At 38.7% G+C, this 13,985-nt stretch overlaps 1 protein-coding gene across 3 annotated transcripts in view; it reads right to left on the bottom strand.

Annotated features, from left to right (window-relative positions):
* Positions 1-720: 720 nt before the first annotated feature.
* The window catches only part of furinb (furin (paired basic amino acid cleaving enzyme) b), a 92,870-nt gene continuing 79,605 nt past the window's right edge, over positions 721-13,985 (bottom strand). For all 3 annotated transcript variants that reach the window (XM_054775363.1, XM_054775365.1, XM_054775364.1), the window contains 5 exons: positions 13,223-13,340; positions 12,939-13,118; positions 12,135-12,262; positions 9,291-9,419; positions 721-8,735 (listed from right to left, as the gene is read on the bottom strand). In XM_054775363.1, the coding sequence (XP_054631338.1) occupies positions 8,041-8,735; positions 9,291-9,419; positions 12,135-12,262; positions 12,939-13,118; positions 13,223-13,340 (1,250 nt within the window). In that variant the 3' untranslated portion in view covers positions 721-8,040. The remainder of the gene's footprint in view (positions 8,736-9,290; positions 9,420-12,134; positions 12,263-12,938; positions 13,119-13,222; positions 13,341-13,985) is intronic.

Genomic DNA, 13,985 nt, shown 5'->3' with positions numbered 1-13,985 from the left:
TTCCGCGTAGATGTGCAAAAGTCTGAGGCCACCGCTAGCTTTGTTGTTTTAATGAGCCTTTTCACAGCAGCCATTTAGATGTAGTAGAATACACAACCAGTTTCCTAAACTCTGTAGATGTGATTGTTTGTGCTAAGAAAGATTTTTAAAGATCACCGTCCTCCATAAAGCAGGAGTCGTCTAAAAGGGAAGTTTTGCTAACCTTGTTGGGGGTCTAGAAATATTTGGTCATGTCACAGTCCTTTCTAAAACAACAAATGTAATCGTGCCTTCAGGCTTTTGCACAAAACCAAAACTACTACTCCCAAAACGTTTCGTGAGAGCGTTTTGTCTTTCGAGTGAAATTTCAGGATGAATCTAAAATGCTCGAGCACCTTGGAAACTTATTTGAACTTGATTTGACCTTCTCTAATCCACCTGTTTCAATGTTTCAGCGCTTTTTTTTACTCATCTAACAAGTAAAGCGCAAAAGTCACAAAAATGTCAAATTGAGTTGTAAACTGTAAAGTAGGGCTGCAACTAACCAATACTTTCTTTTTCTACAAAGTGCAGCGCGGGGGCCATTTACCTCCCGCGGCTGTTAAAAAAAAATAAATAAAAAATGTATTGGCCCTCAATTAAACCAGAAAATGTTAAAAAAAAAACAGAAATATTAACATTAAAGAAATAGTAATATAAGGAACAAATCAAAAACTAGAAAAAAGGTTGAAGTATTTGTTAAAAAAAAAAAATATTGGCCGTCAGTGCATTCAAACATACCATTAAACCAGAAAATGTAAAAAAAAAAAAAAAAAAAACTCATTTTTGAGAATTAAGATGACATATTAGGAAGATAAAAATAGCACGGAGTTGAAACATGAAAACAAAAAAAGAAATAGTGATATACGAAACAAATCAAAATATAGAACAAGTATTTGTAAAAAAAAGTAAAAATGAGCAAAAATGTCAACGATGATGCAAAGCTGAGATGCAGGCTGTTTTTCTGTAAAAAAAAAAAAACATCTACATGGATTGGTTTAAAAAAAAAAAAAAAAGTCTATCCTGCATCCTTGTGATTCTGTTTTTTTTTTTTTTTGAGTGTGGCCCTTGATGGGGAAAGTTGGGCCACTCCTGGGTAAGGCACTTGACGGAATATGAACCAAACAGATCGGTTTGGGTCTGCCACATATCAGAAAACGCAAAAACGTCAATCGCTTGTTTTCCGGAGTGAATATCTTGTTTTGCCTAAAATGCACATTCTGCAGGTCTGCTTTCATGGATGACTCAGGAAACAAAAACATTCATATTTGAGAGGCTGAAACCGGGGGGAGTATTTCCGTTTTTCAATCAAAACATGATTAATCAAACGTAATGAATCGATTAATCGCTTCATTGTTGCAGCTCTGGTGTAAAGGTTCTCGTGTATTTTAGGTTCATCCTGAAATTTCACCCAGAAGAGTATCCCAAGCCTTCTGTGAGTAGTGTATATTTGCATCGAGTATGTCAGGGAGCATTCATGATGCTGGCAAGTGGACTGCAGGTTAGCATTGGGGGTGTGCGAAACACACACAAGCAAAAACACCCTAGTTGCAACTGAGCTTGCCTGGGGTTCCTGTGTGATCACCGATCAAGTCGTCCCACAGAGATTTCATTCCAGTGTTACATCAGTGTCATTCCAGCAAATTTCTATGTCATGGAGGAACGTTTTTATGCACTAAAATGTGGGCAAGAAGCCGCGTCCAGGAATGCTCTTTTTCTAAGGAAGCAGCATTTGTTGAAAATGGATGCTTTGTTTGATTTGAATGTGATTTGTAATTGCAGGGGACGTTCTCGGCACATAGTAGCCTCAAGTCATAACTGGTGGCTCGAGTAGTAGAGTAGTAATGCAAGCATAACTGGCTAATGTGAGTGGAATGACTCCTTTAAAAAAAAACAACTGACAACCCAACTGGGTTTCTCACACAACAAAATTGCATCTCCACAGAGCGACCGCTTGTCCCGAGGCTGGTGCTGCACACTGCGTGGATGCCTTCAATGGCGCTGTGGACACTGTCACGCTTTTTTTTTTTTTTTTTTTTTGTCACTGTGTGCATTACTTAACTGGTAAAATTGCTCATTTCCCTCAGGAGGTCCTGTCACATATCAAAATGTTCTGCTCTGGCTTCCATTAACATTTCAATGAGACCACATTCGCTTGCACTTCCCGTGCTTCTGTCCCACCATTTCCATCACCTCGTTCGCTGTGCGTCTCATTTCTGTGTATATCTGTCCGAAAAAAAAACAAAAATTGCTGTAGCGCTGTGTGTCCAGAGGTAATAAATGGAGGCAAGCTGTCTTCTGTATTGTTTGTAAAAACGCACAGGAAGAGAATAAAGATGAAGTCACTCATCATTGGTGGTTAATACGTACAGTAGGTGGGTCCTGAAGTATCATCATCATCATCATCATACACCACAATCATTTTGAAATAAAACAATTGGAAAAAAAAAAAAATTTGAAGAATAAAGTTGGAAATTTATGAGAAAAAAGTTATAAATGTGTGAGAATACATTTACGGGAATAAAGTCGTAAAAATGTTTAATATTAGAATAAAGTAAATTTATGAGAGAAAATGTTGTAATTTTAAGAGAATAAAGTAGTCAATATATGAGACAAAAGGTCGTACATTAAATTCATGGGAATGAAGTCATAAGTTCACAAGAAAAAAGGTCCTACATTTACAAGCATTAAGTCGGAAATTTACGACAGAAAAAAGTTGTAATATTACGAGAATAAAGTTGCAAATTTATGCGAATGAAGTCGTAAATTTACGAGAAAAAAGGTCGGAAATTCACGAGAATAAAGTCGTAAATTTACGAGAAAAAAAGTTGGAATGTTACGAGACTAAAGTGAATTTACGAGAATAAAGTCGTAAATATACGAGATAAAAGGTCATACATTTACAAGCATTAAGGCATTAATTTATGAGAAATTCATGGGGATAAAGTCGTAAAAGTCGTAAATTCAGAAAAAAAAGGTCATAAATTTACGAGAAAAAAGTAGTAAATTTACGACAGAAAAAGTCTTAATATTACGAGAATAAAGTCTTAATATTGCGTGAAAATAGAGCATAGCTCCTCAGGACGGGAGGACACTTTCCTCTTGCTTCAGACAAATTTTTATTTGTAACATGACAGCAAAACAGAACAGTTGTGCACAAACAGATTAGCATGTCTAGCCCTTCTCACTTCCGCCTTCCTTACCTCGCCCGCTACACATGCTCAAGGTCACATACTGTAAGTCCCCCCCTTTTCATAGCTGTCTCAGGCAATGCCTGTAACAAAGTTCCAAGTTTTTTCTCGTAAATTTGCGACTTTATTCTCGAAATCTGAGATTATTTTAATACTCCATCGTAACAGGCATTGTTTTTTCTTGTAAATGTATGACTTTATTCTCTTCAATTTATGACTTCATTCTTGTACATTACGACTTTTTTCTTGTAAAATGTACGACTTTTTTCTCGTAATTGTATGTTTTTTTCTTGTGAATTTATGACTTAATTCTCGTACATTACGACTTTTTTCTTGTGAATTTACGACTTTTTTCTCATAAATGTATGACTTTATTCTTGTAAATTTACGATGTTTTTTCTTGTAAATGTATGACTTTATTCTCTTAAATTTATGACTTCATTCTCGTACATTACGACTTCTTTTCTCGTAAAATGTATGACTTTATTCTCAGAAATGTATGACTTTATTCTTGTTAAATTTGCGACTTTTTTCTCGTAAATGTATGTTTTTTTCTCGTGAATTTATGACTTAATTCTCATACATTACGACTTTTTTCCTTGTAAAATTTATGACTTTATTCTCAGAAATGTATGACTTTATTCTTTGTAAATTTGCGACTTTTTTTCTCGGAAATGTACGTTTTTTTGTCGTGAATTTACGACTTTTTTCTCATAAATGTATGACTTTATTCTTGTAAATTTACGATGTTTTTTCTTGTAAATGTATGACTTTATTCTCTTCAATTTATGACTTCATTCTTGTACATTACGACTTTTTTTCTCGTAAAATGTATGACTTTATTCTCATAAATGTATGACTTTATTCTTTGTAAATTTGCGACTTTTTTCTCGTAAATCTACGTTTTTTCTTGTGAATTTATGACTTTTTTCTCATAAATGTATGACTTTATTCTTGTAAATTTACGACGTTTTTTCTTGTAAATGTATGACTTTATTCTCGTAAATTTATGACTTCATTCTCGTACATTACGACTTTTTTTCTCGTAAAATTTATGACTTTATTCTCAGAAATGTATGACTTTATTCTCGTAAAATGTATGACTTTATTCTCAGAAATGTATTTATTATTTGTAAATTTGCGACTTTTTTTCGTAAATGTACGTATTTTCTCATAAATTTACGACTCTTTTTTCTCATAAATTTATGACTTTATACTTGTAAATTTACAACGTTTTTTTCTTGTAAATTTACGAGAAAAAAACGTCGATTTTTTTTTTCAATGTGGCCCTAATACTCGGCCGTAGTAAATAAACACAAAAAAAAATGCATCCATCACGCTTCCATCGATCCAATACCGATTCTAACCCGCGGTATCCGTGGGGAGACACTAAACAGGATATAATAGGATGTAAAATGCAACATTTTCATGATTCGGAACTAAGCGAGTGTATCCTGGCTTGAAAAGAAGGAGCTTTTGTTCTCGTAACAAGAAGACCGTGTTGGGGTGTGGTGGTGGAGGGATGCCTGAAGCTTTGTGAGTAATCTGTGATGGGAGCTCCAGGGTGGAGGATGCTTGTGAAGACTTTGTGTCTCTCCTCAGGCTGCTGCTGCCACCAGCTGTCTTCAACAACTGCCTTCATTTCTCATTCAACTCACTGCAATGATATGCATGCTCCATGTTGCTTTGGAGAAATCGTAATATTTCTTTAGCCAGGCTTAGACAGATGGAAATATGAATATGGAGATGAAAACATTTCAGGCTCTTGTGAACCCATGAGAGACTTGAGGCACACATTTACATTTCTGATATGCAATGGAGGCTTCCCATGAGGAACTAGATGTGCGGAGATCAGCAGTATTCCAGCGTTTTCCATCGAGGGCTGCACGCCATGATATCACTTTCATATTTTCCATTTTTTAAAGCAACACATAACACAACACAACACATAATATTTGAAGAAGTTTTATATATTAAAAAACAGCCTGCATCTCTGCTTTGGTTGATTGGGGACAAAGCGTGTCACTTAGTATTTTACAATTTTGTTTGTAGTAAGAGCCTTTTCCATTTTCGCTGTTTTTAAATGTATTTTTCAAACATTTCAGCTTTTTCTCCACATTTCCACATTATTTGGACTTTGTTCTTGTAATATTATGACTTTATTCTCTTAATATTTATACTTTATTCTCGTAATATAACTTTTTTCCAATATAATTTTCCAAAAATTATATTGGAATTATATTATATCCCAAAAAAAATTCTCATAACATTTCTTAATATTTTGTCTTTATTCTCTTGACATTACACGTTTTTGCTCTTTTCCTCATCATATTATGTTTGTATTTCTCATAATAATATGTTTATGTAATATATTGACTTTATTCTTATAATATTTTTCCCACCCAATTTTCCCCCAAAATTGCCACGTTTTCTAAAATAAAAAAAATTGTTAATATTTAAATTTCATGCTTCTAAAATTATTTTTTAACTTTATTCTTGCAAATTTGTGACTTTTTTCTCATAAAATGACAACTTTTTTCTTTTAACATTATGACTATTCTTCTAGCATTTACCTTTTTTCTCAAATAAATTTCTCCCCCTCAAAATATAACAACTTTATTGTTGTATATTTATTATTTTTTAAATGTAATTATTGGTATTGTCATTTTTTTTACATTTAATTATTTTCTCATAATATTACAACTTTTTCCTCCTAATATTGGGACTTTATTCTCTTTACATTACACTGTTTTGCTCTTTTTTTTTTTTCCAATTTTTACTGTTGAAAAAAAAACAAATCCAAATATTTCAACTTTCTTCTTGTATTATTATGGCTTTATTCCCATAACATGTTTCATTTATTCTTGTGGTGTTAGAACTTTTTTTTGAACCCAATTTTCCCAAAAAATTGCAACTTTTTTGTTTTTTAGAATAACTTTTAAATTTGAACTTCATGCTTCCAAATTTTTTTTTTTTTTTTTTTTTTTACATTATCAACTTTTTTTTCCTCATACAACTTTTCTCTTAATATTGACTTGGATCTCGTAAAATTACAGTTTCAGTTCCATGAAATTACTGCTCATTTTTCCCACGTTTGCCATTTTTTATTGCATTTTTAGAAAGTGCAGCAGGCTGCAAAAGGCCCCAGAGGCTGCACTTCGGACACTCCGGATGCACAGCGTTCTTCCTGTGCCTTTCATAATGACTCGCTGGATCTCGACCCACCAACTGTGCAGCTGAGCGCTGCTGATTCTAACCAAACCTTCACCATCATGACATCTGAGAAGGAAATGCTGTGTTAGAAAAAGCGAGATCACAGCAGGTAAATCGTGAGCAGATGACAGAAGTGCTGCCACTTTGTGATTCAGCTCCACGTCTGCGGTGGAATTAGTGGTGGAACATGGCCACGGACAAGTTAAGAACCATCTGCTTGCTTGGAGAGCATTTGTGTTGGAGAGGCTGCATTAGGAAGGATGCTGTGTGTTTGTGTCAAAGACTATCTATGCAAACAACAAAGCCTTTTTATTCTGGCATGAAACTCCGCAGTAAGAACAACTGCAACTGTAGAAAAAAAAGTTCAACAAAATGCAACATTTTGGCATATTTTTAAATATCAGGGCAACCTTTTCACACCAAAAGGTTAAAAACCATGTGCAGTTTGCTGGAGGGAGCTTCGGCTTCGAGATACAGGATGTCTGAGAACAAATCAATATGATCTCAGGCTGCAAGATAAAGCCAACATATCGTATATCGATCATAACTAACTTCATCAGCAGCAAGCTTTTCATACACGGGACATGTTTGGAATTGAAGCATATTTTTATTTGGAGAATGGATGTCTTTTAGCTGGAAAGGACACAAAAGTGGAAAAATATTTCCATTTTGGCAAAATGATTCATACTCTCTCATGAACTAAACATGTGTGTCACATGGATAAAATATTTTGTACGATTATGCAATTTATTTTTGAAACGGTTCGGTGCACAGGTGGTGTAGTGCTACACGCCTGCTGCCTTTTTGTGCAGACAACGCACGTTCAATTCCCGGCCAGTGTCCCAAAACCCATCCACTGGAGCTCTCCAGTGCTGATCCCAAGTTCGCTTCAAAGGGAGGGTCGTGTCAGGGATGTTGGTGAATATTTCCATGAACATCACTTTGTGTCGCTGCCAGCTAAAAGACGCCTGTTCAACAACTCAAACTTCGATGAGAGTAATGGTTAGTTGATAGCGGTTAGCGTGTTGGCCACACAGTCAGGAGATCTGGGTTCGAATCTCTGTTGGACATCTCTGTGTGGGGTTTGCATGTTCTCCCCGTGTGCGCGTGGGTTTCCTCTGGGTACTCCGGTTTCCTCCCACATCCTAAAAACATGCATGGCAACTCTAAATTGTCCGTAAGTATGAATGCGAGCGCGAATGGTTGTTTTTCCGTATGTGTCACGTGATTGACTGCCGACCGGTCTGGGGTGTACCCCACTTCTCGCCGGAAGTCAGCTGGGATAGGCTCCAGCATACCCCCGCAACCCCATAGAAAATGAATAAATGAATGAATTTGGGACTTAACGGAACACATGTTTTATTGCGGAATCCTCTTGTGTGCTGTCAACATTAGTAAGCTGCCATTGTACCTGCTGGATCCTGACTTAAATAGGTGATCATTAAATAACAAATAAATTAACACCTTTGAATAAATACACAGTAAAAAACAAAAAGTTGATGGAACAATAAGGCCTTTTTTCCCCGAGCTATGAAAGACATCTCGTCATGCGCTAGCTCTGTAGAGTCATGTCTGAAAGAGTTTGTTGGACATCCTGGTACCAGACAGCAGGCGTCGGCTAGATGGCGCTCTGCGTTTTGATGAAAGCTGTCCTTTCACTGCGACCGTCCACTTCCTCGCTGTCTGATTCAGACTCGTAGGCGGTCATGTCCTCGTCCCCCCACACGGTGGGGATCCCCCTGTAGCAAATGCGAGCCTTTGACTTCGGACCTCGGCCCGAGCCGAAATCGAACCCCACTCGCACCCCTCTCATGTGGGAGTACACAGAGGGCAGTTTGGTCCTCCAGCTAGAAGAGGAAGCGCCACCTGAGCGTAGCTGCAAGAAGAGAAAAACTCCCACAAAGGCCGCCAGGATGAAGGCACAGATGAGCACCGCCACAACGGCAGGAAGATGAGTGGGCGGAGACGCGCTGAGGTCAGGCGGTTCATCGCCTCCTCTGCTTTTATTCTCATCTGCTGCTGGAACATGTCCTCCGGGCTCTCCTCCAGCTAAAGGGGATTTGCGCTGGACCTGGTTCTGGTGGAGGCAGGAGGTGAGGACCAGACGGCTGTGAGGGGGACAGGAAAGGCAGTCTGTGGGACCCATGGCAGAGCAGGTCAGACAGGTGGGGTGGCAGGGCAGGCAAGCTTGGACGGAGGACAAGTCCACCCAGTTCTCCAGAGAGAGGTTGAGGAGCTGAGGCCCTGATGTGAAACCGGGAGGACAAAACTTCACGCAGCCTTGGAGGAAGAGGGAGAATCCACGGCTGCATTCTGTACATTGATGCAGACAAGACCACACTTGAACGTGTTATGATGAGCAATTCCAAGACACCACGTGGTTTGAAGTTGAATTCACATGCTTTGAGTGTCTTCTCTGGGATCTTCAAGCATATTTAAATGCAGCAATTAAGACTGAATTAAGATTGAATTCCAGAAAAGAAATCCAATTAAGAACTGGTTGGACTGGCATTATTTCGTATTGCTTTAGTTTTTGTATGTTTCGTTTTTTTTCAGACCCTTTGAAACAGACTAATGACAAAAACCAATGTTGCATTGTATAATTGAGCCCTATACCGAGAAACAAGTGGGAAGTGGTCAGGAAAAAGAATCTGAGTGATTCTGTTAATCGATGCTGCTGCATTTGATCGTTGAGAATATTTTCGGTAGTTTTATAATGATTCACAAATGTTTTTGTTGTATACAGTATATGAATTGTAACACTGCTGTAGGAATAGAAGTTAGAGCACATCATAGAGTAAGAGAGCGTAAGAGAGTGGAAGGTGCCCCTAAGAAAAAAAACAATGGTCTGTGTCTTAAACATCTCACCTATGCAGATTTGCTGGGCATCAAACGTCTTGCAGCTGTTGTTGGAGGGCCGAGGAAAGTCAGACGACAAGGGGCTGATCACGCTGGGCCCTGTCCCCCACAGGATGAGATTGAACTGACTCAACACACCTGAAAGAGACAGACACGTAAGACCATGATGAGACGTTTATCACTTCTCAGAGCGGGGACAGGGAGCCAGAAACATGTCATTTGCCGTTGCACCTCGCCACTCTGAGTCAACCGCACAGAGGCAGCTCGAGGCTGCCAAGTGGATGTCCGTGTAAATCAGCTCATTTTAAACGATTGACACACATCACGCGCCACGACACAGCATAATTTCACACGCTAGGATGGAGTATTGCCACTGTTGATGGTTTCTGGGTAAACAAACAGGGCAGGCAGCATGCTGATGGGCTTACTTTTAAATCAGTACCATTTTTGGATGGTATAAACTGAGAAATGTGTGAGCACTTAGATGTGACATACACTCGTTTCCCAAAACACGAGTCACACCTGCGCAATCTTATGAGATTCTAAACAAGAACTGAATTGAAAAGTTTGTTTTGACTGACACCAGCAGAGACGTATTCATCAATAGCTTGCTAGGAGTTGCTCTGGTGACCAGTCTAGGGTGTACCCTGCCTCTCACCCAAAGACAGCAAAAAAAAATGGGCTTGAACCCATACCCACTGCCTATAAAGCAGCAGCTGTACCATTACACCACCAGGGACTCGCACAAGGAAAGGTGAATTCTGCCATTGAAGTCTCTGTTGTCCTGCATGCTGTCAATCATTGCGGCAACAAGGGTCGTGTCAGATTACTGGTTTCTTTCTTTTTTCTCCTGCCTGGGGCTGCCTTTGTGCTCAATATCTCACTGCAGCTATATGCATTCTTTGCTCATAATGGGCACCCCACGGATCGTGGGGCCTTACGCACAGAGAGTGGTCTGCGTGTAAAGAGGGGCATGTTCTGTGTTTGTAATATTTAACCCTATTTGTAGCTGAATAAATATTTATTTTTTATGCACTGTGTTACATTCTAAATTAAAATACAGTATACAGCATGTATTATTCATGTGGTTATCACATAAACCTCTGCTGCTCTTTGTGTTGCCTTGTGTTTTTCATTTGTTTCAATATTCTCATGTGCTATACTGTACACTCATGCTGTAAAACTGGATTTTTCCATTTGTGGGGGTAATAAAGGCTTATTCTATTCTACTATAAATATTAGAAATGGCCTCTGGTATGACACGATGCAGTTCTCCACCACTGCAAACTACAACCACAATAATAAACTAAGCAAAATCGATTTTTGGAGACAGCTCTTGTATCGCTTCATGGGTTTTCAACCAAGGCTGATAAAGTTTTAACATTTCATGGGTGAGAAACCTGGATTGGACAATTTTTATATTTATTTTGTCATGAAATTAAGATATTAAAGGTTTTTGAGGGTTGAAGGGCAATGAAAATGGTTGGAAAATGCTGGTGTGGATAATAAGCCATATCTGCCCTCTGGTAGACCATTTCCTAGCTAGAAAGACAATATGTATTTACAATCAAAACAGTTTTTCTACTTCAGATTGATTTGTGTCCCGACACACAAAAAAAGGACAGGATGGGTACGGGAAGAAAATGATATACCTTCCATCTTATGAGCCAGCAAAGGTCAGTCAGCGGGTGTGTTCAAAGCTATCAATACAGACAAAAACAGTCCCAACGGAGACACCCTTACCTTATCTTTCAAATGTTTTCCTCCATGTTACATCTTGTTCTATCCTCATGTGACAGCCCGATGCATTACAAAGACAGTTTTTATTGCCGCAGACCAGCACAAAAGCGCAAGGTCGTAGCTATTGTTGTTAATTGCCACTCGTTGAGTTGCTTTTTGTTAGTTATAGCTGCACTCAGAATCAATCAAACCCATTGTAAATTGGAAAGTTTGAAACGTAGCAGCAGTTTGCAGTAACCTAGCAGAGAAATAACCACAAAAAAAATAGCTCAACACAATTACAAGATATATTTGATCCCCTGCTAATGTTATGAATAGTGCTGTCAAGAGATTAAAATTGTGGTGGCCCGTGGGATGCTGTGGGATGGGATGATTTTATTTTTGTTATTACTACTAATCTGTGATTGGCTGGGAACGAGTCCAGGGTGTACCCTGCCTTTCGCCTGAGGTGGGATAGACTCCAGCATACCCCACTTGTGAGGACAAGTGGTGTAGAAAATGAATCAATGAATAGGGTTGGGCATCATATGAATTTGAACTATTCAGGTTCCGATTCCGGTTCCTTGTTTCGATTCTGATTCCTAACGATTCTTGATTCTGATGCTTTTAAGAGGCGAGGTCACAAAAGTTTGCATGGTTTAAATGAGGGTGCCAACCAGAGTTCTTTTTGGATGAAATGTCTGAACCCCCCCCTCTCTTTTTGACTGACCATTGTTTTGCACCATCAACAACTCAAGCACAAGAATCCCAATGCATTAAAAAAGGATTTTATAAAAAAAAGCAACTCGCACACAGAAACAGTAGTTAGACACCCCTAGTTATGATGCTGTACAAAGTGAGTGCATGCTTTATCTACACTAATTAAATATTAAATAAATCCAAATGCACACTAATACAAAAACAACTTTCTGATAGGAACATCGGATGTTTCTACGCTTCTCACATAGTTGATTTAGCATTTCTTCTGCCTTGCTCTTTTGTCCAAGTCAGAGTGGGATAATAACAGGCAAAGTATTGTAATGTATTAAGTGCATAAGAGCATATTAAGAATTCCCACATCACTCGCATTAGTAACTAGTCTAAATCAAATAACAAAATGGATGGATGGGTTACCATAGTCACGGCCATTTGGTGCAACATTTTCTATTTCCAAGGTCCATTCCCCTTGAGGGTCCTCATCCCACGAGTGGGTGGTCATAAAGGCCCAGTCATTGAATCCCTCTGTGGAGAAGTCATTTGGTCTGCAAGAATAGGGATTGTATCATTTTCTCTGTATTGGAATGCAAAACACGTTTTGGAGAGTGATAAAGAGGGTGGATGTATTTGTGCACCCTCACACGTATGTCACACATAATATTGGGAAAAGAAAGAAAATTTACTGGAAATGTTCTTTGCTTTTGCAACCCTAATTACATATGAACTTTTGAGTACGACATCATAAAAAAGTATGACAACACGAGCATCCGCTGCATAAAAACATTACAGTCGAGAAGCAACTCATTACAAACAAATAGCAACGACGCAGAACTAAATTTTGCACTTTCAACATTAATTTTAAAGCAGCACTTTACAGCTATGATGTGTACTTGCTGAAAGTGGTTAATTGAGACACATCACATAAAAAACATATTGGATCATGCTATAAACAAACCATATTTTGTTTTGGAATAGCAGCAGGAAGAGAAACACTGACAGGTTTATGCACATAAATTCTGGATTGTAAAAACAAACTATTCCGTTAGGTAGTCTATTTGTTTCAAGCACCAGAGAGTCACAATTTCACATACTTTTCTGATCTTTATCATGCAACATTGCAATTTGCCAAGCTCTTGTGAGTTTATTTCACTGCATGTGTGTAATTCAGAGTAAAAAATAGCTAGGCTGGTGGTGTGCAAAGTTTCGTGTTTGATTGTGTACCTGGGAAACAAGAGGGTGGAGCGTGTGCCCAGTGGACTGATGAGATGAATGGCCAGCTTGCCTCTCTGGTTGTGGAGGAGAGTGAGACGAGCCTGAACGTGCTCCAGAGAGCTGACGTAGTCCGGCCGTCCCCAGCAGGCATCAATGCTCTTACTGAACACCAGCTTGCTGCCGATGTCTCTGCAGATTTGAGGAGAGCGTTTAATGTTGTGTGTTTAAGCAAACAAACATGTGCCACTCTTTAGGGAGGGGACATGATGGTGGCTGATGGTCTCACCACTCACCTTGGTTCTGTGAGCATGGTGTGAACACACTGGTGCTGCAGCCCCACTCTGGTCCAGTTCTGTGCTAAAGCCACCATTGCGCCAGCATCCAGCAGGCCATAACCATAGGAATGGCTCACTGTGGGAAGAGAACAATGTGCTTTGTCTATTTGACATCCCTTTTCAGAAATCAGAAAGGGCCATTCATTCCAGGCCATTGACTTACAGAGACTAGAGAGTAGACCTCATTGAGGAATACTGACTGAGCACGTAAAACACAACAACAGTGCAATACCGGAGGAAGATAGACACAATACTTGTTTTTATGCAAACGGTGATGTAAAAGCAATCATCTATTGTTTATTCAACCATCACCTACAACGTTTGACCTATATACAAGAAATGTACATGATAAGCCAATGATTGATTTAAGGATCCAAGGTTCAATTCTCCTCGCCGACAACGGCAATGGCAGGTGAGGGTTTAGGGTGAAACAATGCCCATAATTGGTTTGTAGGCGTTGCAAAGATGTCCAGGGCACCATTCTGTCATTAATGATGTGTGCGTGTGCTTGCGGCGCTCACCACACTGTGTTTAATTCAAAGGTCAAATTTTGTGTATCCATGTATAGTCGTCTATTTTGCGGCTTCACTCTCTTAAAATCTTCAAACCTTGTGGTTGAATACTCCCTAGTATTTGTCAAAACTTATGCATATTTTAGCACATGTAACGTATTTTTGCCTAAATTAAGCATTTTCAAACATAAAAACGGCTAAATGATCTA

This window comes from Dunckerocampus dactyliophorus, chromosome 5, assembly GCF_027744805.1.
Source record: "Dunckerocampus dactyliophorus isolate RoL2022-P2 chromosome 5, RoL_Ddac_1.1, whole genome shotgun sequence".
NCBI classification, from domain to species: Eukaryota; Metazoa; Chordata; class Actinopteri; order Syngnathiformes; family Syngnathidae; genus Dunckerocampus; species Dunckerocampus dactyliophorus.
Note: the sequence above shows the minus strand (reverse complement) of the source record. Positions and strands in the feature narration are given on the sequence as shown.